This window comes from Parasteatoda tepidariorum, chromosome 12, assembly GCF_982258835.1.
Source record: "Parasteatoda tepidariorum strain Cologne lab strain chromosome 12, Ptep-v5.0, whole genome shotgun sequence".
NCBI classification, from domain to species: Eukaryota; Metazoa; Arthropoda; class Arachnida; order Araneae; family Theridiidae; genus Parasteatoda; species Parasteatoda tepidariorum.
The window spans coordinates 23354981-23379507 of NC_141766.1; the positions used below are offsets into that span (position 1 = coordinate 23354981).

A 24527-nucleotide genomic window follows, 5' to 3' on the forward strand; every position below is an offset into this window, starting at 1 on the left:
CTAAGCAAATCTCTTAATGAATATTTTTTCCTCCTAAAGTCTTGCCATGAATCGATGTTTTCTACTGGATTACAATCTGTACGACTGCTTCAAAATGAACATTTGTTTGGATCTTGAATGCAGCATTCGCTTTGATGACGAAAATTTACAATACGTGGATGTTATAGATAATTATTTTTCCGTTTTTAATTAGCTTATGTATTTTACTTTTGTATTTTGTTTTTGTATTTCATATTTGTTTGTATTCTTTTTCTCTTTTCCTGGACTTTAAAGAATTTATTTTAATTGCGCCATTGCAAAAATATTTTCAACATTAACAAAGCCAAAAAACAGAATCTTGACTTAAAACTTTCAGGGGTAGAAAAAATGTCACAGCATTTTGAAAAGCCTTTTTATATTTCGCTTAGTAAAAACTTTAGTTTCGATCATTTACAAGTAATTATGTATGCATGATGAAAAAAATTAACGTTGAGGTGGTTTTGAAAATTTTAGCCTTTCAGAATTTTTTTTTCATACTTCAATGAATATACTTGAAATATTTTTACTATAAAGAAACTAAAAACGGTTCTACTTCAAAGAGACATACGAAATTTACATAAACTTTTTGAAAATCCCTTACCTTATTTTTACACGGTGAAAAATTAAGTACTGTCAGAACTACTAGAATATGATAACATTTACAGCGTTCTGATTCTAGAGTATGCTTACTAGAGGAAAAGTTATTACGGTTTCTTTTTTTCATTTTTCGAACTGTAAATTTTACAACATGAACTTAAATGGTCAAATATTATTTAATTTGGTAAATCAAAATACAAAACTTAATTACAACGTGGAACGAATGCAGCGAGTTCTCACTGTACTGAGAAAAAATAATTGTCAAACCAAGCAAAATATGGCGAAATTAACCTTGTTTTTGTCTGTATGGGAACAAAAAAAAAGCTTTGAAAATTTTCCAAACCGCTTCGTTAATGATTTTGGTAAAATTAACAATAAAATATTGGTAATTTGGTAATCTTGGTATAATTCGGTAATTTTATTATGATACCTTACATCTTGGTTTGAAATAAAGCCATTTATTCGGTTAGATTTATATTTCGGTATTGTATTTTTCACTAATTTTATGGTGTTAATAACTAAAATTTTGCGGATCAAAATTTCCAGCAAAACGTTAATATATATAAACGGAAAAAATACACAATTAATGGTAGAAATACCGCATATTTAATTTTTTTAGGTTTTTTCTTTACTAGAAATGCCATTTTTATTCATTTCGGTAATTTTATCATAATTTTTCCTCCCATGTAACAGTTACTTAAACTAAATATTCTTTTCTCAGTACTCATATTAAAAAAAGGTAATATAATGTTCCAAAGAATTTAAAATAAATGTAACGTAAATAAAAAAAAATTGAAAAATGAAATTTTCTAAAATTAACAAGAAAATATAATTTTATGATATGTGATGAAATTTGGTAATCATAGTAAATTTCTGCAATTTTATTATGATACCTAATAGCTTGGCTTGAAATAAAAAACATTTATGTGGTTAGATTTGCTTTTCAGTATTGTACTTTTTACTAACTGTGTGGTAGTAATAACTACAATTTTGCAAACCAGACTATCCAGTTGACCGTTATCATGTAAACGGAAATGCCATATTTTGGTTTCATTACTTATATTTTGGCTTTATTAACCGAAATTGTGTCTCTTTTTTTTATTACTAGAAATGCCATTCTTTCAGTACGGTCTACACTGTTAGAAATTTCTCGGAAAAAATGGTTAAATAGCAATTTATTGAATGGTTATTTTACCATATTTAGTCAAAACAGTCAAATAACCGTAAATAAAATGGCAATCAAACTGTTAAATTTGTAAAAAGACTGTTTACTAATTGCTTTCAACTAATACGGTTAAACAAGAAGAATTTTATCGCACCAACTTGAACCACCTAATGAAGCTACTTATTTCCTTGCAAGCGCGTACGTATGATAGCCGAACGGGCTTATCTGTCAATCTCATGGCCGCCAGAACTGGGGTTCGAGTCCTAGTGTTGACACCACTAAAGTCCCTTAAAAACATGAAGAATTTCCAGTGTCTGGCACTCTCTAATGCCCTTTTCCTTACAAAATGCCGATTTGTTATGTCTAGTTAAAAAATTATTATTATTTTTTTTTTTACGTTTTAGAAAAATACTAGTTGTAAATGGTTAAGAAACCGTATAGTTTTGTATTCATGGTTTAATAAACATCCTTTTTGTAAATGGTTTCAAAACCATAAAGAAAAAAAACGTTCTTTACCGTAAACTTTACAGTTAATCGGATGAACAGACAGCTACTAGTTATTTTACCATAATTTTAGATTGAAAACTGTAACAGTGAACATTTTTCTCTAGATAACAGGTACTTAAACTAAGAATTCTTTTATCAGTTCTCAAATTTAAAAAAAATTGTTCTAACGATTTCTTTTTCATTACATTAAATTTAGTATTTGAAAGAATACACGTATTAAAACGCTGTTAGATTTTCAATTCAGGTGCAGTTACGGTGAAATATGAAAAAATTGAAAAGCTTTATCACACAATATATAGAATTTAAACCGTCTACAGCAGATGCTATTTCCCACAAATATTTTCGAATGCTTTTCTCTCACCAACTCTTTATCTTATGTGCCGTAAAATGTATCATTCTGTCACATGAAAGACAACAATTTGCGGTTATGCGTTGCCGTCAGCTCCGTGTGTGACAACAAATCTTTGTGCGAAGCGACACCTGTCTTTAGAAGGTGTCGCGAAGATGATTGCCGTAGTCATGTTGGTTGGCCTTAGAAATTGAACCTAAGTCTTAAGATTAGATATTATAAAGATTTTTCTTTTGTTAGACGGGAGTTTTGACATTTTGAATTATGAGTTGTAATTTTATGTAATGATGTCATCTTAGATTTGCTTCAGGTTTTTTCTTCACAAAACATTTTTGAATTTTAATATGAAGCTAAAAATGTGTTGTGGTTGAGTTTTATTTTAAATTTGAGATAAATAAAATTACTGATATTTTGAGATAAATAAAGTTGAGATAAATAAAGTATTGAAATGAAAATATATAATCTGTTTCAATGTCTATAATTTTATTTCAATATATTTTACTTAATATTATAAATGTACCGAAAAATGTCAGTTGGTTTCACACAGAGAAAAAAATTCTGATAAAATTACAGTTCTGTATGATAATAACATTTCGGGTAAAAAAAAAAACACAATTTTGTTTAATTTATAAAAATAGTTTTGTCTAGAACGTATTATAGTTTTATTTTAGACTATTTTCAAAATGCACTGATTCCACACTGTTAAAAATAAATACTCAAATTTCATGAAACTTTCTTCGTTTTTGACGAAGCTCTTTCCTGTCATATGTTCCGAGCAAAAATTTCATCAAAGTGACAAAAAAACTATCGCAACTTCTACGAAGAAACAAATTTCGTCAAAATTAAGAAAAATATTTCGCCGTTTTATTATTTTTAAATAAGAAGAAAAAATTGCTCTGCATAATATATCTATTTTTCCAATAATCTCTTTATTGTGGACACCATGAAAATGAACCAATGCCACACAAACAAAATAAGTAAGGCAGATAGAAGAGAGAGATAAACTACACACATGCCCAAAGCAAGATTCGAACCCAGGATCTTCCTGCTAGGAGGCCAACTTCTTGACCACCATATGATCCCGTTTTCATGTGACGATATTTTATTTTGTCGGAAATATATTCGTCATATATTTGAAAGTTCAATTTTTATCACAAAGGCCGTAGTTTTGTGACGAAATGATACTCAAAATCGTATCCTACGTATAGCTGAATCGTGAAAATGCGAGTTTAATTTCTGAGAGTGCAATTCCAAAAAATTAACGTTTAATGTGGCCCAAAATGAACTGCAGATGTTGATAAAACAGAAATTAAATTAGCTCATATAATTATTAATTGTTATCATATATTTATTATATCAAGTAATAATTAAACTACTGCAATAATTATAAGTTGATAAAAATCACCAATAGGAAAATTCTTTTTCTTTCTAGATAACTACTCATCTAACCTGAAGTCTTTTATGCATTGAACATTCTTTTATTATTTGACTTAAGCTGCTGTCAACTTTTATGGTCTATGCGAAAAATATTTTTAGTTCAAGGCAAGTTAGTGAAATTGTGCTAAAGAACAGGAAATTGTTGAATTTCGCTTCAAAACATCATTGTGTAATTATCAAGTCACTTTCATAAACACTTAAAATGATTTATGTCAAATCATCACATTTACTAAACAAGTAGAGAATATTAAAGCATAAATTGTACTGAAACAAACAAGTACCCTTTTCAAGTATAATTTTAACAGCTATGATTTTATTAATGGTTGAGAATAATTTATTTATTTCACGTATAATGCTATATTTAATTTATATATGATGTTAACATTTATTTTCTAGTGTTACTTAAAAATGTATTAAAATTATGAATTTACTGATGTAACTCATGTTAAAGCTGTCTATTCAATTACCCGGGTCAAAGCAATGATGACCTGAAAGGTCATTCGGATACTTTTTAATTTTGTATCCTTATTAAGAGCATAAGGGTTGTCATGTAGGTACTCAACCATATTCATGATACTCACTTATACTCACTTATATTCTTAATACTCACTTATATTCATGAAGTGCGTTAAGAACAAATTTAAAGTTCATTAAAGTAGTGCTTCCCATTATTTTAGACTAATAAATAACATTGGGGATATTTAATGTTTTTTACTTAAATTATAACTGACTGATATGAACGCACAAAGCCCACAGCTCATCTTGAAATCGGGTCAATTAAATCAGAGGCAATTATCTCTTAAGCTAACCCTGGCGAACCTTTCTGCGATTTCGGTATCTTAATGATTACACTCTGTGGTTTTGGTGGTTGTCTCATGATTAGAAATAGCCAAATAAAAAATGCCAAAACAAAAAAAAGAAAAAAAAATATTTACTTAGTTACAAGTATTGTATCTTAGCTAATTTCTTACACATTTTCAATTTTATAATAAATTAGTTTTATCAGATCTTTGATGTTATATGACTTCATCATAAGAATCAAATTTTTCAGTCAAATTTTAATTTTTTTCTCAGCTACTCTGTAATTACAGTGGCGTACTATCTCTCAAAATTTGATGTGAAACAATCCAAAAAAATTGCGGCAGAAAACACTTTTTTTTTCAAGTTGACACCAAATTAAATTTTCATATACAATTTAGCGGGTGTAATTAATAGTAGAAAGACTGAAATACCTATAAATCCCAAAAGCAGTCAAAATGACTGCATTGTGAATGAATAACTAATGTATAAAGAAATTTGTTTAAAATTAATTTTTAATACTTTTTATATTATTTTCAGTTATATAACAAGTTATTAGTAAAATTCAACAATGAAAATAATTATAAAATTCACAAAATTCTAGGAAATTAGATTATTATACACATCATTGTCTTTCTAATAGAAATTAAAAAGCAGTCAAAATGGCTTCCTCGGGCAATCTAGTGTTAAATATAAATCTCGAAGCTTAAGCTTAAAGCTCATGCGAATTCTCAGAATACCTTAAATATTTTCACTCCCGAAAACACCAATGTTGGCGCGCTTTAGATATCATTTGTAGATTTTTTACATTTGAATTGTTGGAGAGGGTTCGTTGTCTTCAACACATTTGCTGAAGCAAAAATTAGCTCTGAAAATATGTAGGAGAGAGTGGGGTAAGACCGCCTAGTGGAGTGAGGCTGAGTTTCTCGATTGCTTTGAAATTAGTTCTGTTTTTTAGCAGACCAACACTAAACTACCCGTTACTAGTCAAGAAGAAAGACCTGTCATTTTGGTACACGGAGAAAAATCTGATGAAATTAACGTTCTGTATAGTAATAACATTTCTGGTTAAAAAAACTAGTGGTTAATAAAACCAAAATATACAGTAATTAAATTATTCATTTGGTAATTTTTTCTGCTCATGCTATAGTGGTTCACCGTGAAATATAGTTTTAAAAATTATAGTTCGTATTGCCCCACATTTAGCAAAAAATACAAAACTGAAAAGTAAAATTAATCAAAAAAGGGTTTTATGCTATACTTTGAGGAGTCGTGATTAAAATATCAAATTTTTCCACGTTTAACAAATTTTATCTCATATTATAAAACCTAATATTATTGTTCAATTTACTAAAATCATTAATAAAGCGTTTTGGTAAAAACTACCGTGCTTTTTGGCGTTCCCATAAAGCAAGAAAGACGGTATATCTGACCATATTTTGATAGATTTGACAATATTTTTTTTTTCTCAGTGGACATGTTTAGGAAGTGACTTGAGTTTTCACTATAAAGGAATGGTGTATGATCATGTTGCGCTATATAAAGCAAGACATAATCATAGAAGCTAGAAATTAATGAAACGGTCAATTTAAAAAAATACGCACTGGGTCGAAAATCTAAAGGAAGTGGGAAATATTTTCAAAAAATGCATTTAATGAGACAAAACTAGATTGCTCAACCGCACTTCCTAGGGAGAGCATAGTTAAAATTTCAATAGGAATTCTTTTTCAAACGGAAAGGTATTTATTAGGGCCAAAATTTTTCTCCCATTTTTGGTCCACAAATGACTTTGTTATCTCAAAATAAAAATAGTGTAAAGATTGTTCAAAACGGTCAAATAACCGTAAATTAGATGGTATTCAAACTGCTAACTCAGAGGAAAACCGTTTAGTAGTTGCTTTAACACAATACGGTTAAAAAACCATTATTTAATCCCACCAACTAGGTCTACGTAATGAAGCCACTTAGTTCCTAGCAGCTGGGTACATATTATAAACAAGAGGGCTAATTTGTCAGTTTATAACTAACAGAGGGATGGTTCAAGTCTCAGCGTTGACCCTACAATATTTCCTCTATTCCCGTCAACACATGGCGAGTTTTCAGTGTCATGCACTTTCCAATTTCTGACTTTGGTCAATTAGAATATGATAATCTTATCCAACATGGATGGCAGAACCATAAACTGCTTGCCACAAAAAAATCTAGTATTTCCATGTTAGTTGTAAAAAGTTAAAGGACCGTACAGTTTTGTATTGTTGTTTTTAATCGCGCTTGTTGTGAACCTGTGGGGAGAGCAGTATTCGACCATGTCAACCGTCATCTATGAAAAGGTACCCCGACACAGAGCAACACCTCCTAGAAAGAACAGGCCTCAGCACGGGTTACCATAGATCCCTTAGTAGTCCAAACGTAATGACATATTTTGTATTTTCAACCACTGCGCAGCTTAGTACCCCTAACGTAATGACATCTTTCGTCTACTGCGCAGTTAACTTCGTCACATCGGACTACTAAATTGATCCGTGCTGAGGCCTTTCTACTTCTAGGAGGTGTTGCACAGAGTCGAGTTAACATCTCTTATATACTAGTGAACTGTAGTTGTAATTTTGTAGTGGTAGATACGCTACAGTACTCCCCCACTAGAATTATATCTGTGATAGAATTCGATGAACGAATACCACGAGTTGATTCATTGCTGTTTTGTGAGAAGCCGGGAGAGCTGTATTAAGATAACCGTATTTTTTTGAGTGCTGAATGTGAGAGGTGTATTTACTTCACTGTCGTAGTCGCTCCTATGTTGCCGTTAGCAGTCGAGTAATCACAAGTATGCAAGCCGACGTTGCGTGTGATCGAGACGAGACTGAGTAGCAGCAGTGCGAGGAGGTGGATAATGTCGCAGTCACAAGTCACGCAAGTCAACTGTTCAATGTGGATCATTCATCGAAGTAGGCGTTACTGCCAAGATAGGCGTGTTCACTTCACGTCCGAAGGTCACCAATGTGGGGAGAGAGCAGTATTCGACCATGTCAACCGTCATCTATGAAAAGGTACCCCGACACAGAGTGACTTGACTTGACTTGATAGAAATTGGAGCAAAGTACCTGCCCGCGGAGCGGGCATCTCACTTCTTCATCTGGTTGTTATGATAATAGTTGTGACTTATGGCATGGGTTAACATGTCTTATATACTAGTGAATTGTAGTTGTAATTTTGTAGTGGTAGATACGCTACAAACCTTTTCAAAATGGTAAATGGAAAAAATGCCCTTTACCGCAAACTTTACAGTTAGTGTGATGGACAGATTGCTTCCGGTTATTTTGCCGTAATTTTAGGATGAAAATCAAATAATGCATTAGGTCATAAGCATTAAGATATAAGCTTTATTGGTGATTTTGTAAAGCAATTCACAGAACTAATTAAAAACCAAAATTGTGTTTTGTACATCATAAAAAATATATGAATGTTGTTTGTTTCTAAAAACAGAAGCTTTTCCTTTCCAACGAAAAAAACAAACATAAAAAAGGGGAAAGAAAAAAACACTTGACAAAATGCAATTCCAGAATGAGTTAGATTGTGACAAGTATTAATTTCCGAAGAGATTGGATTGTGACAAGTAAAAACACGGAACAAAAATCGATAAAAGTAATAAAGCGAAAGGAATTCCGCTGATGATTGGATAAAATTAGTTCTTGAGAGCTTCAATTAAAATAACAAAAATAAATTATGGGAGATATTATTTTCCGCACTTTTTTTCCACCTGGTTTCAATGTTTTTTTAGTCTTTCGAATATTAATCATTATTAATACAAAACAAACCCTCTGATTCGTAATTTATTTTTCGGTCGGGAAATTAATAAGAAAGAAGTTGCGAATTAAAAATTAGCTATTAGGGTGATATTTATCATTATTTTTATTTAAAGATTTTGTGTTGTCTGTACTTATTGGCTAGTTATTTTACAATAAAAATTTAAAATGAAAAAGCAAATACAAAAAATAATTATTGTTTAGAGGTAAGGGAAAATGAATTTTTAACTTTTATTAATTGAAGTTATCAATTTTGATGAATCGTTTCATACAATTTAACAACTGAGCCTATACTAACATACAAAACGCCTGCAATATTCTTTCAGGCATTATAATTAGTATATTATTACATTTTAGGTACATTTCGTGATTTGTGAAGTGTTATAATATATTTATTATGCATATTCAGTAATAATGTGCATTCAAGATTCCATTTTTAGAGAATTAAAATTTTAAATGTGCTTAGGAAAAGCAACGTTTTTCTGAGAATGTACTATATAAAGAATTTAATTAATTATCGTTTAACAGTTTTTAAATAGCGAATAACCGGTTAAACCTGATTTTAGAGTTGCATTTCTGACTGCGTGTTAAAAAAACAAAAATTTTTACATTCTTAATATTGCATATATGTTCACTAAAAACAAATTCTATAAATCTTTGAATTTTGAGTTAAATATCACAATTAATGCTTGTTCCTTCAGAGCATTCTAATTTTTATTGTAAATAATCTAGCTCATTTTTATTTTACATAATCTATGTGGAGCAAGAGTGCGCCAGGTTTCGTGGGTTCCCATCCTGGTGATGATTGAGTAGTATTTCACTCAATCTTTTTCCGCCGTAATGAAAAAATATGGTAAATATTAAATTCAGAGAAAAAAATACTAATTCGTGAATCTAGATTCCTTTTATCTTACAATTTCAGGATTTTTTATTTTTGCATTTTACTAAGACGTGGTGAAATTTACATGCACCACTAGCAAGCATGCTACTGTGTCATCTAGTTAGAGTAAGTAACCTAAAACAACTAGACTAGGTTAGTATGACTATAAACACATGTAAGCAAATATAATTATCTCTATTCAGATTCTAAAAAAATAATATTCAATTATTCAATATTTTGGAAAAAAATTAAACTAAAAAATATATTTTTTCCTTCGTAAAAAGTATCGTGGTTTATCTTCTTTAAATAAATTATTGTTTTTAAAATAATATTCCGAACCTAACTGTTAAAAATTAGAAAATTAAAAAAAAAGTTATGAGTTTTGACTCTTAATAGTAAGCCATAATCGCCAGTTAGGAGTTTTTTATTCTCTCAATCCATTGCTTTCTTTCTTGTGTCGACTTAGCTTCGGTTGTTTCATTAGCAGTTCGAGAACTTTGTTTTTGTTGTTTATTTTGCATTTGTTTGCTGTTTGTAAGCTATTCTACGCTTTAGAGCTCTAAGAGATGGTACTTTTTTAAGGTTAAAGGTTTGGAGTGAAGATAATTAGATTTACAAGCAGCTAATCAGATTTTTCGAGGACTTAACAGTGTGAATACAACAGAATAGCAGACATGTTTTTACCTCAAAAAAGTTCTTTTCTTTAAAAGGATACATTTGTTAACAAGGTAAATTAAATGAGACAGGACTATAAACTTCCTTAGTGTTAAAAATATCTGGTATTTTTCTAAGATGGTCAGAAAATTGAGAACTAATTGATTAGAAAAGGCTTAAATATTCACAGCATATATTTTTTAGTAAAGAGCATGTTTTTGTGGTTATATTGAGTTAGACTTAAGTGATGCAAGTTTTATCTTTTATGTTTATGCTTTTGCTAACGTAACTCTTTTTGATTTCAATATACGTACATCGTATGATTTAAATAAGGAAATAGTTATTGTAAATGCCAATTTTGTAAACAATTATATTTTGCTTTAGAAATTATGATTTAACTTATAAAAATTATTTTAATTGAACTGAACGGTTATAAAATATTTTTATCACACTGAATAAAACAGTATGGTTGAAACTACTAGAATTTGGTAAAAATCTTTCGTATATCTGGTTCAATGAGAACACCAAAAAGCTCGGTATTTTTTACCGAAGTACTTTGGTACTAAATTCAAGATAAAATGTTGTTTCTGAATACGCGAATTTTTATATATATCGTTTTATAATATATGCCTTAGAGAGCATGATAGTAAAAAATATATATTCGGTTAAATGCATTATACGGTTTTGTATATTTCACTAAATGTGTGGTAATCAGAGCTATAATTTGGAAAAAAAAACTAAATCGGTAAATTTTTACCATATCAACGGAAAGAAGCATTAATACCGTATTTTTTTGTTTTATTAACCAGAATTATTTTTTTTTTTGCCAGAGTTGTCATTACCATAAAGTATGCTATATTTATAATATGCTATATATAAGCTATATTTGCATGAAAGAGAAAACGAGGGTGTATAACCGCCAGATAAGTATCTTATCACCAAAATACACTTTATTTCAGCAGAAGTTAAAAATTGGATAAATTGTTAATTTATAGTAAGTGTATAGTTACAATTTGAAATATATTTGAATGCTCAAAATAAGTTGCTAAATTCTGACGAAAAAAATGAGAAGAATAGAAGATGACTTTCGAGATATTCAGGATCATCTTAACTATCCGACAAACTTTCCAGTAAATGTTATATTTTCATTTTAATTCAAATGGCATAAAAAGGTTGTTTAACCAATGAATATTCAAAGTTAAGGAAGGCTAACGTCCATAGACATAATGCAAACCTGTCCCCAAAGGTTTGATGCAGTCCCTGTGTATAAAGGAAAAAACAACATTTAGGCGCACAACAGCAGAGGATCTTGTAACTTTTGACTCCCCCCAACCCCTACTTGGGTTAGGGAGGAGTCAAAAAGTTCTTTTTTCATTTACTGTTGGTTTGTTCTGCATTTTTACACTATTGATAAACACTACTGTAGTATTAGTTAAGATATTTCTTTAAAAATACATTTATATCGCCCATGTTATTTAAATCTGCTAGCTCATTTTGACATAAAAATAAAGAATAAAATAGCGAGATTTAGCATACCCAACTGTATTTGTCCAACAACTGGTTCACACGTGATGTACCTTCTCGATTGTCACTTTCCTTCTAATGCGCAAGCACTGGATCGTAATACATTTGGCGCTCTGCTAAATTTGCGTGTGTCGCTCATCCAGTAAGTTGAGTTTTTTTTTATTTATTTTTTTGTTAAAGCACTCCAGAAAGAACAGTTCCCCGCGTTAGTTGCGTATTTGAAGAGCTGGACTTCTTCTCCTTTTTATATTCTTTGTGTTTAACTAATACTTTTTTCAAACTTGTAATAGAAATATTAGTATACCGAGCTTGTTTCCTAAGAGATTGAATAAAGGCATGCAAAAAACTTTTTTTTAAAAAAAAATATCTTTTTTTTAGTTTTTATTGTGAAACTTGTTTTTGCTTCATTTTTTTTCTTTAAAGCTTTGCCCAGGCTCTCAAATGCAAATTTTCTTTCTGCTGAAAATGTAATTATAAAACCAACTTTCAGTTTTAGTTTGTTGAAGAAAGTATATAAAAGTCTGCGCAAAGGAACCTTATTTCAGTGATGGTCATAAAATCTAAAACAAACCTTGAGACGGTGAATTTATTATCGGTTTGGGAACTCCTTCTACTCTTGATTTACGAATGATGATTTAGTCCTGATTTCAGGTAATTTTTCTAGCTTTGTTTTGTAACGGCAGATTTTATCTATCTCGATATAAAGGAGTTGTTTATGCAATCTCAATACAAACCTCATAGCGCTTGAGCTAGCATAGTTAAATTCAACATTATTTCAGGCTTGAATGGTTTATTTGTAAATCATTTAAAAACCTTGTTGGGCTTTCTGAAAAAGGTTGTCGCTGACATTAAAATACACCTTACACTGCTATCTAGGATGCGATTTTGAAGGGAATATCACTGAAATTACTTGAGATAGACCACAAATACGACTTGCATTGTAACTGTTACAAAACATTTTAAGTATCTATCTTTTTGCATAATTATTCCTAGAAGACTCTGAGCAGACGTATACTGTCTAAATACTTAACTTAATGAAATAACTTTAAATAAATTGAAAATAATTTAATGACTTAATAATAATTTGGAAATAACTTGATTGTCATTTTAAATCCGGTATGAAATATATAACATCTAAAATATTTTTTACGCGAAATCTGGAAAAACTTTCAGAAATGTGTCAAGATATTTTCAAATATTTTTTCGAAATTGCTTTAAAGTATGCTTTTTTCATACTTTTCCTCACACTGATGCTGGTCTACGAGCACGGCTTGTAGTTAAATTGCTACGAACTTTTTTTTAAAAATTTGCATATTTGCAACCCTGTTAAACCAGGAGACTCAAAGCAGAAGTGTAGTGTGCATGCACGATAACATTACTCAATAGCCATTTTGAATCTGATATTAATTATAGAATATACAAAATAATTATTGCGCGGAAGTTTTCAGGACTTTGTATCCAATGAAGGTTTTTAAAATATTTAATTTAAATCAATGTTTTTAAGCATGAGGTTTTCGTGCCTTTTTTTCAAATCTAAAATGATGATTAAAAAAAATTCACAACGTCGTATTTTGCGTCGTATTAGATATCTCGCCTTGCTCACATGTATAATAATGGTAAAGTTTACGCGTCATTTTAATATTTTCTGTTTGAAGGTGTTTTTTCTGTGATTAATAAATAAAGTGTAATAATATTATTTATAAATATGTTTAACTATTCAATTTATAAATATAAGTCAAGCACTCTGCAACTTCCTTTTGTTGGCAAGGAGTTCATAAAAGTTAAGCCAGCGCAGTTTTGAAAGTAATATCATATGGGAAGAACTGGGGTCAGCGTTGAGCTTCAGCCACCTTATCTTATATCATTCAAATGTACTTAAAAAAATGGGGCGATAAGAAAAACTTAAGCGTTCCATTGAGTTCAAAAGCTGAAATTAGTTGAGTAATCAAATTTGATGAAGCAAATTACTACAAAAATAAATTATATAAAATCATAATTAAATCTGTTTTTAGTAAAATTAGATAATATCTGGATCTTTCCCCTGTTTCTTTTGCAATTTCGTTCTCAGTTATTATTCTTTCTCGCAATACAGGAAAAAGGAAAACAATGCAAAACACTAAACCAATTTCTTAAATAGAACTTGGAAATTTTAATTTCAAAATTGCAAAAATTTATTACTCATTCAAAATTTATAACGATAATTAAATGTACGAAAATAAATGCGTTACTTCCTGCAAGTAATCAATACGTAATGCATCAAAATATTAATTCAATTTAAAACGCTAATTCAAATCGATCCTTTATTTATTTATTTATCTTTTCTTTCACTAATTAAACTCACGACTTCCCCCACTAAATAATAATCCAATGATTTGACACATGGAAATACTGATTAGTTCATTAAATTGGAGAAAAAATATCATCACCAATGATAGTATTAAACTGTAAGGGTATTTTTGGACTCATTTCTGTGTTGTTTCTTTTGCTTTCAAGATGACTCTATTTAAATAAGTTTTTAAGTGCCAGTTAGTCATTTTATTGTATTAAAATTACTAATTATCCAATTTTTTATCTCCTGAAATTGATCATTCTACTAAGAGAACCGGGAGCTAATTCTAATTCTTCTTATTAAGAAATCAGTAAAACTTTATGGGCAAAAGTTTTGTACGAAGTTGTCTCGTTCCGTATAGTGTAGGAGTCTCACTTAAAATCGCTTTTCAAATGCGTAACAAATCGATGTAACCACGTTAATTTTTTAAATCCATTAAGATTTTTCTTAAACTTTTCTAGATTTTCTTGGAAAAATTGTAAAAATTTATTACTCACTTAATCTTGCATGACAATAATTAAATCTGCAAGAACAAATATATTTCTTTAATTAAGTAATTAATGCTTAAAACATCAAAATAATAATTTAATTTAAAATGCTTAGTCGAATCGATCCTTTATTATTTTTATTCCTTGACTTTCTCTTGGCAGCATCTAATAAATGAAAATTGTTTGCATTTTTTCAATGATTTTACATAAAGATGATAAATACTGATTAGTTTAACAAACGTGAGAAAAAATACCATGCTCAATGATGATATTAAATTTTAATGGTATTTTTGGACACATGTCTAACTGGTTTCTTTTACTCTTAAAAATGATTTTACTTAATTAAATTTTGAAGTGCCAGTAAGTCATTTTATCGTATTAAAATCATTAATTATCCAATTTCTTATCTTCTAAAATCGATAATTCTACTAAGAGACTCGGAAGCTAATTCTGAGTCTTTCCATTAAGAAATCAGTAAAACTTTCTGGGCAAAATTTTTGTACGAAGCAATCTCGTTCCGTATAGTGTTGGAGTCCCACTTAAAAGCACTTTGCAAATGCGTAACAGATTGATGCGAGCACGTTCATTTTTAAAACCCATTAAGATTTTTCTTGGAATGGGGATAAATTTAACGCCTGAATTCAGAACATAACTATTTTAATCTTTGTAAAAAGAAAAATTGAAATATTTGAATGTTCATAATGGTATATAATTGAATCGAACGACAGCAATATTTTCTAAGGAGATGTGCAATTTATTTTTAATGTTTGTAAAACTAAACTATTTATAAGCTAATTTAAACACGGAATTAGTTTTTCATTCGCATTTAGTTTGTAATGAATAATTATTTATTTGAAGTTTTTTGGAAATATTTCCTGTGACCCATTTGTCAACAATTTAGTTTTTAATCAATTGTTGTAGTATATATAATGAAATACCTGAATTTTCATAAAGGTATAATTGAATCTAGAAATTTTGACAATCATCATTTTTTTTCAAAAAAAAAAATTCTTATAAGCCAATTAAATATTTAATTAAGTTTTTACAAGTATTAATTAACTCTAATTAAAATTTGTTTCAAATACTTCAGATATTGTTTTTTAATAAAGTTCAGGACATGGCTAGTGTGTTTTTTGCTGTTATAATGTTACTTTCGAGATTTTTTTTTAGTGTGACATGAGTTTTAATTTGTCCAAGAAGATAGACAGTCACAGTTTCACGAACTTAAAACGAAGATCCTTTGATTCGTACATGGTTTTCCTGCTTGTAGTACACTGTTAGAAATTTCTCTAAAAAAGTGGTTAAATAACAATTTATTTAATTGTTATTTTACCATATTCTGCCAAACCAATTAAATAATCATAATATTTAACTAGCCATTCAAACTGTTTACTGTGAGAAAAAACGTTTACCAATTGCTTTCACATAACACTGTAAAACAACCTGAATTTTACCCTCCCCAACTCGGCCCACAGCCATTGAGCGAATTATTTTCTGTAGTTGGAAGCTAAGCTATGTAATTCATATTTTTATTTTTTCTCATTGAAAGCTTAATACAATAGCGAAGGCTTATGTAATAAAAGTGAGGTGAACACCTTATGTAGCTTTTCAGTTCATTTCAGCTGGGTAGATACTTTAGCTAAGGAGCTAATTTGTTAGTTGAAAGGGGTTCGATTCCCAGCGGTGATACCTCAATATTTCCTCCATTTCTTCCACTCATGAGTAGTTTCCAGTGTAAATCGGGAAGCTTGTACTATTGAAATACGAAACTTTCTCCCAAGCATAAATGGAAGCATCACAGAGCTGTTTAACACAATTTTAGTTTTTCCCATATCTCACAATAACCACTATATAATCTATTTAAGCCGCAATCCGCGGTTCACTTGACAGAACACAACTCAACTACTAACTCTGAAGCCAATTACCTAACAGAAAGCTTAAAATAGCTTAACTCTATGTCCAGTTAAAATTCATTGTTTATGGTTTTGAAACTACGCTACTTGTAAATGGTTGCGAAACGGTATAGCTCTGTTTTGCCGGTCTTTTAACCATACTAGTTGCGAATGTTTTCAATCCTGTAAAATAAAAGGAATGTTCCAAGTCGATAACTTTAGGTTAATTGAATGGATTTACTCCTGCTGTTTATTTTACCATATTTTTTTTGATAAAAAAGTCTAACAGTGTACGAGTCGCAACAGCTCAGTGGTTAAGGCAATGGGCTACCGTTATGAAAGGCCGGAATTCCATTCTCGCTGGTGATTTGAAACACGTGAAACTTCAAATCGTTAGGTATTATTTGATTTGAGAAGTATGGGAGAGCTTCTATGAAGCATCGCAACGAACTGCTTCTATTAAGCATCGCAATGCTGCACGAACTGCTTCTATGAAGCCACTGGTATCGAATTTGTGGAGTCCACGATCTTTTTTAGTTGACAACAGCTTGTTTTGGGAGTTTTCACTTTTTTCTAATTTTACCATTTTAAAAACACGATATATAATATTTTTTAAAGAATAATGTCAACTAATGTACCATAACTCGTATTTTTTACGACGATATGAAGATACCTAAAATATAATTTAAAATAAATGAACAAGATACTTACATTTCTTTAAAAATTATTCACGTAAAATATTCGCCCAAACTATGTTGAACACTCTAAATTAAACTTACCGATTTCTTTACTTTCAGAAACATGCTTGATGAAAATATAAATAATAACAATAATATCATGACTTACCTTGAAGAGCAAAGAAATTTAAACATTAATCAATAATAGAGTTTTTGACTATTATTTTAAAGCATTGATTCAAAACTTGGCAAGTTTGTCAGTTAGTGTCACACGTAGAGCTGTTTTATATCATAAATTTATTTTTCGATCTCAAAGAAAAATAAAATGAAATTGTTTTGTTTCCTTTTAGTGGAAAACTCTTTTTTCTCTGCTTTTAGGAATACAGAATGAATTATTTAACTTTGATGAGTTTAAATAAGTAAACTGAAATAGTATATTATAGCATTAAATACTGACCTAAATGATTTGCATCAAGTATTCAGTTTCGACTTTTGCAAGGAAAGAAATAAATGGAACTACCTTTTTTAATTTCTAAAATTAAATATCTATCTCTAGAGGCCAAATACTACATAGTTATAGGAATCAAAATTTAAAAAAAAAGGCAACTTACTTTTACACAACTAGTTAAGGTAATCCAAAATATTTTCATCTATAGTTACATTGTATACATGTAATTAAATTAAGAGCTTATTTAGAGAAATCTAATTAAAATATTTTATTTTAAAAATCAATAAAAAAATGAAAATTGATAATGAATGGAATTGTTTTAAAAAATGAGTTTTGTTTAAAAAAGAATCTCACCTCCGTAATTCGGTCTGACCCGCTTGTCATAGCCCTGGTCAAAGAATGCGTTGAGAATTTTGGTGATGTTGACTCTGTCATCCCTGAAAATAACAAGGTACTTCAAAAAAGGGAATGAACACATTCTGAATTACACAATGAATTACATGTTGAATACCATTGTCAGCTTTTGCTTCAAAACATTAATATTGAGATTGAAGTTCGAACGAGATGTAAAAAAAGGTAAAATTTGGTTGCTATTAGACCTTAAAAAAGTTCGCAAATTGTTTTCTGCTCTGAGTTAGGCCAGATTACTTTGAGTTATATTATAAGTTTTTGCTTTAAATAAATGAATTGATTTAATATTTTGGTTTAAGAAGTTAATTTTTATAAATCATTTCTTTCTTCTTTTTGAGCTTTGGTTGCTCAATGGAAAGAGCATTCGCCCTCCTATGATATCATTCAGGTTCGAATCATTTCGATAGTTGGTTGATAAGAATTCTGCTCCCGGCCTCCATCGATGAAAGTGCTGACGTAAAATAACTTCAGTGGTAGATAGATCAAGGGGTTGGAATTCCCTTGTCGTCAGGCTAACCGTGGGAGGTTTCCGTATTTTTTCTCCTCGTGTAAGGCATTAGGGCGAGTTCCATCAGAAAGTTTTCTACGAAGGCTAGATCTAAGAGTTCCCTGGTCTTCTGGGTTACGTTCAAAATTAAAAGACTACCGAGTTGAATATTATCAGCCATAAGCTCAGAATTGGGTCGGCTGCTCAACGACGGTTATAAAATATAAAATAAAATCGTTTCTTTAAATCCACGTAGTGGAACATAAAACGTTGCAACAAGATTACTGTTTAAATGTTTTTTTTTTTTTGAGTTTACTACTGCAAGCTTGCCAACTAATAAACAAGATAAGTTTTAATAAATAATTAGTGATAAGAGAATATAAGTAATAATTATGTGATTTTTTGTAATTTTCAAATGAAATTATTTTTAATCTTATTTTTTAAAAGCATTTTGTCTTAAAATATTTAATGAACATTAAAAATGCACAATTGAAGAAAATTAAATTAAAAAAAAATCATTACTCGAATGTACTAGTAAAATCTCAACTAAGGACTGACGTATTGATTTGAGTAATAAAGCAGATTTTAGTAGTAAATTTTTCGCAGTGTGCTTAGATGAACCATGACAGAACATGGTAATGATAGTTTAGTTATGATCAAAATGAACATTTGGCAAATCTTGTATTTTTCAAACTAGCAAGACTTTAAATTTGACTGATTGAAAAAAAAATGTTATATAGTGTACTTATCTTTTCCATTTCTAGAGACAAATCTGATAAAAGAAATAAAGGTACATACCGTGCGCTTGAGAAGATGATAGTATGTTTCGAAGTATATATTTATTAATTTAATAGTTGACGTAACAAAATGTTTTGTTATTTTGTCTCAAGTGGACATGAAATGAACAAAAAATTATCCATCAAGTATGTAGAAAAATGTAACCTAATATTAATCCTATTTTAAGAAGATATTTTGATCTTATTTTTTTATTTATGGCATTTTTGCTTTTTAGAATTATTAACTACATAGTTTCATTTTTAACGTTAAGTACTATTTTCATATATTGGTTCCTTTTCAGAATTTAGTAATAATGAAATTTTATTAAAAATATCATTGGTTCCATTATTTGAAATAAAAGAAAACTGCTCAGCATTTTAACTATAGCAGTCATTAAATGAAAAAAATGTTCATCTCGCCTATGCAGAAAGTTAATACAACCAAAATCCAAGTAAACCAATTTTAGTTAACATACAACACAAAATAATAAAATCTTTTTTTTTCTTCTCTTTTTAATTTTGGCATTAAATAACATATTTATTTTTGTAGAGTTTTTGACCGCCTAGTAATATGAAATACTTACACCCATTATCGGACATATTAAACCAGTCTATATTTTATAATTTTGTTTTAATAGCATTTTTTGAAAAAAATCAAAAATTGAATCTAAGAATTAATTGGAAGAAAAAAAGAAAACTGTGTTTAACAATTACATTCAAACCATCACTGTATACTTGGAACGTGTTAAAGTTTCAAGTACAACACAAATATAACATTTATAATTATTTTAACAATGCTTTCTCAATCAAAACTATTAATTCTTAAAATATCCAAACTGAGTGCAAATGTTAATGTAATACGCTCAAATATTAATTTTATATAAATATATGTTAATGCGAAAAAAAAGTATATTTTTTACTTAACTAAAATGTTAATTTCATAGAACAGAGGCTGTTGTTTGGTCATTTATTTATTTGTCGGTGAGTTTTATTACAACGAGCGGGCGAAAAGCTCCATAAAATGAAACTAGCAGCTCGTTAAAATACGCAAGGTAGTTATAAACAATGTTAATTGCTTCAGCAAAATTCCTACAAAATTCATGGTTATTTTGAAAGCAAGTAAAGCCCGAGAAGTAAAACCAAAAAATTTTACTTTGAAATTAATCGAAATAAACTTTACTTGATGGAATAACATTAATATAAAAGTGACTTTGGATGTCAGCTACCATCTTACAATTTATGTTAACAGCTCATTTTGTAAATTATAGTTTTATGACCTATTTTATATATATACTAAAAATGCATTCCATATATAAAGGTAATAACGAGAAAAAAAAATCTTCTAAAACTACCGTACTGTATTATGATAACATTTCTGAAGAAAAAACCATAATTCTGTTTATTAACACCAAAATATACGGTATTTAAACTACTCATTTGCTATTTTTTTCCGTTCATATTGCAAAAATTTACCCAAAAATCTGTTTTTCAAAATTTTAGTTCTTATAACCACACATTTAATAAAAATTACAAAACTGAAAAGTAAATTTTATGGAATAAATATTTTTTATGCCACGTGCAAAGGCATCATGATAAAAATAAATTTGCAAACTTTTATCATGCATTACAATTGCATATTTTATTGTAGTTTTCATTAATTAATTATCAAAGTGCTTCGGTAAAAATTAACAAACTTTTTGTTGTGTCTATCGAGCCAGAAACACAAAAAATTTTATTATATTCTGGTAATTTTGAACTTACTCCTTTTTTAGAGAACATACACAAAACAAACAAAAATTATTGGGAGCTCTGGGTTGCAATCCTTGTTATTTATTTTGTTCTCAATCAAATAGTATTAATTTCAAGCAGAATTTACATAAAATATTAATTTGTTCGAAATAAATTATCAAACAACTAGTTAAGCACACGCACAAATAAATAAATGAAGATACTAAGGTAGTATATAGTAAGTGCAAAAAAAGCAATTTTTTGTTAATCTAAAATACGCAATTTATACTAGTTATAGATTTGAAGCCTTTCTTATTCAAAGACTGAATATGCTTTCTTTTTTGATTAAATTTAAATAAAGAAAAATGGATTTTTGTACATGACTTCATTGAATATTTTTATCTATTAAGAATCCATTACTCATTTTAGAAAATCTTTCACTACTAATCAAAATTACTTTTTTCAGAAAAAAAAATTATTTTAATAATAAAATATTTAATTCTTCAAGGTTTTGGATTAAAAAAGCATTTTAAAATCTAAATTCTTATAAAAAAATCTATAATGAATAAATATACACTTGTGTCACATCGCATTTTGATTAAGTTAAAAAAAAGAAAAATCTAGCTTTTTTTATATGACTTAATTGAATATTTTAATCAATAAAGAATTTTTAATTCATTTTAGAAAATCTTTCATTATTAATCAAAAATATTTTTTAGATAAAAAATGATTATAATAATAAATTATTTAATCTTTTTAGGTAAGGATCAAAAAAAATATTTAAAGCATAAATTCTTATAAAAAACTATAACGAATAAATACACACACTTATGTGACGTTGCATTATTTTTTAAATAAATTAAAGTCCAGAAGCAAAGTCTTAGCAAAAGTATTTTTGAGAAACCTTATATCGTAATTACAAACTGTTAATATTGCAAGAATAGTTTGGCCTTAAGGATTGCATTTCATAAATAATTAAATTTCAATGCAAATATAGTTTGAAAACAATATGGAACTTTTCAAACATTTTGTTTGAAACTAGCAAAGTTTTAATAAAAAATATTCAAATAAGCTACAATTTTTAATAAAGTTTATTTTTGCTGTGTAGTTCGCATTTTTTCCTCCTGAAAGATTCACCTCGAAAAATTCATAATGTATCTAGTTAAAAGAAAGAAAAAAAAAATAGAAAAAAAAATGCAAATCGATTTGCTAGAGAATATTTGAGATTACTACAACAGACTTTATGCTTCTTATAATCAATACAAAAATTGTTTGACGAAGCCTGAAGCAAAGGGAAATGAAATAAATACTCAGATTATTCTATTCTTTTACCGTTGTTCGCAGAAATTCAATAAAAGTTTAAATGAAATCGGAGCTGCGTTGCAAATGCGGGTAAGCGTGAAAAGGCAAAAGATATTTTGTTGCCACAGGCAAGTTCTAATTGGAAAAATAGTTTTTGTATTTTGGAACTTTAATGTGATCATCGCCAAATGATTTTCTTTCTTTGCAAAAAGCGAATGTAATTAAAAATAAAAATTGAATCCTGTGTCAATGATTTAAATGCTCTAAAATTACTAATATCTATCTGGAAAAGATTAAATTTCTTGACTTTGAAACTTTGTTTCAGATTACTTCAGCCACAAAACTGTTATGGAATTCCTTTTAGAGATATGTGCAAAATTTAAATGCTTCAGACATATAAGGGAGAGGGAGAAATGACCTGGTAGTGGGGTGGGAATGGGTAGCGGGGTAGGACTGGGCAGTGGTGTACGACTGGGTACCTCAATAGCGTGGAAATTGCGTTTTCTTGCAGACGAATTCTGAATTACATTTTCTGAATTTTAGAGATATGTGCAGAAGTTAAATACTACACACATGTAAGGGAGAGTGAGGTATTACCCGGTAGTGCGGTAGGACCGGGTAGTGGGGTAGAACCGGGTAGTGGGGTAGAACCGGGTAGTGGGTTAGACCAGGTGACTCAATTAACTGAAAATTAGTTGTGTTTTCTTTCTGACAAATTCTGGTTTTTCATTTTACAAGTGACGGCGAAGGATCTACAATTTTGGCTTGTAGTTGATTAATTCACGGCGTCTGTCCAGATAAGTTTGTTTTAGTACGTCAACTTTTTAATGTTCTTTTGTTTTTAGGCTATCCATATTCATTAATTATCTGACTTATAAAATTGTTTTCAGTCTAACAGTCTAATTCCACGTTTAATTCCCTAACCAACATTAAAGACTTCGTCCAATAGTAATGTCTATGTTCTGCTTTGTTACGATAACCTCTTATCTTAGACAAAGACCAGGTACCCCTTTGTCGCATGTTTCTGCTGGGCCCACAAAAGCTGTACAGCAATAAAGACAAAAAGGACATAAAGAAAAGAGATGAAAACAAAAAAAATGAAGAAAAATTATCAGTTTTATTCACTGAGCGTAGGCTGCAAGTATATAAAATTTATTAAATCAGCTAAAAATATAGAACTTAAAATGGCCAATGCAATGGTGGCTACAGAATTCATTTTAGACATTTATTTTGCCCTTGGGCCACCAAAAATCTTACATTCTGTCAACAAGTGGTAGCAAAATAACAAAAACGCATTAAGTTAACATGTGCACCCGATATGACGGGGGATTTGATGTTTTCCAGAAAAAATTCATTTAATAAAAAAAGTAATATATCAATAAATTTTCAGGAGTCAGTTTCTCACTGTCAGTTTCTTAAAAGCCATCAAAAATTCAATGCATTTAATAAAATCCTTTAAATCACTGTTATTGTAAACACGATAGTAAATTCCTATACAGTTAGATGATAAATAATCTTTAATGATATTTATTTTGCTGTTAAATTTTAAGCTGAAAAATTTTAAAGCTATGAGTTTTTAATTTTTCTTTTCAAATATTGGTACTCAGAAATGTGAACTTTATTTTTTTTATTGTACCAGCTTATCAATCGCGTTAATCCATATGAATCATTGATCCAGATTCTTTTGATGCATTAAGCATCTGAAACCCGCTGAGGGTTCTGCACGTAAAAAGTTTTACTTTAACACGCAGTCTTCACCATATAGCAAAACCGAATTTTCCATGTTATTAGATAGGGAAAACAGTCTCCTAATTTTGCCTGTTTGCTAAACTGCCAGTGGGCTAAGCAAAGGAAAATTTTACTTTCCTCAATTTGACAAATTGCTCACTCGGAGCTTTTTCAAGAAAGCGGTTTTGTCAAAAAAAAAAACATCAAAAATTTAGATTACGCATTAATTGCTTACTTAGTAAGAGGCTCAAATAATCATAAACATTTACGTAGCTAATAAAAATGCATAACGATTATGTTTCAGAATACACTGTTAAAATTTTCATTCTAAAATTATGGTAAAATAACTGGCAGCTGTCTGTCCATCCGATTAACCGTAAAGTTTACGGTAAGGACCATTATTTTCCTTTATGGTTTTGAAACCATTTACAAAAAGTATTGTTATAAAACCATGAATACAAAACTATACGGTTTTTTAACCATTTACAACTAGCATTTTTCAAAAGCATTATCGTAAGGCAATGGGTAT

General features: G+C 29.3%; 1 protein-coding gene across 7 annotated transcripts in view; it reads right to left on the reverse strand.

Annotated features, from left to right (window-relative positions):
- Positions 1-24527, reverse strand: part of LOC107442615 (gamma-aminobutyric acid receptor subunit beta-like) — a 299127-nt gene that overhangs the window by 234224 nt on the left and 40376 nt on the right. For 4 of the 7 annotated variants that reach the window (XM_016056221.4, XM_016056223.4, XM_016056222.4 and 1 more), the window contains exon 2: positions 17921-18003. The exons of the other annotated variants lie outside the window; for them this stretch is intronic. In XM_016056221.4, coding sequence (XP_015911707.1) covers positions 17921-18003 — 83 coding nt within the window. The remainder of the gene's footprint in view (positions 1-17920; positions 18004-24527) is intronic. 7 annotated transcript variants of the gene reach the window in all.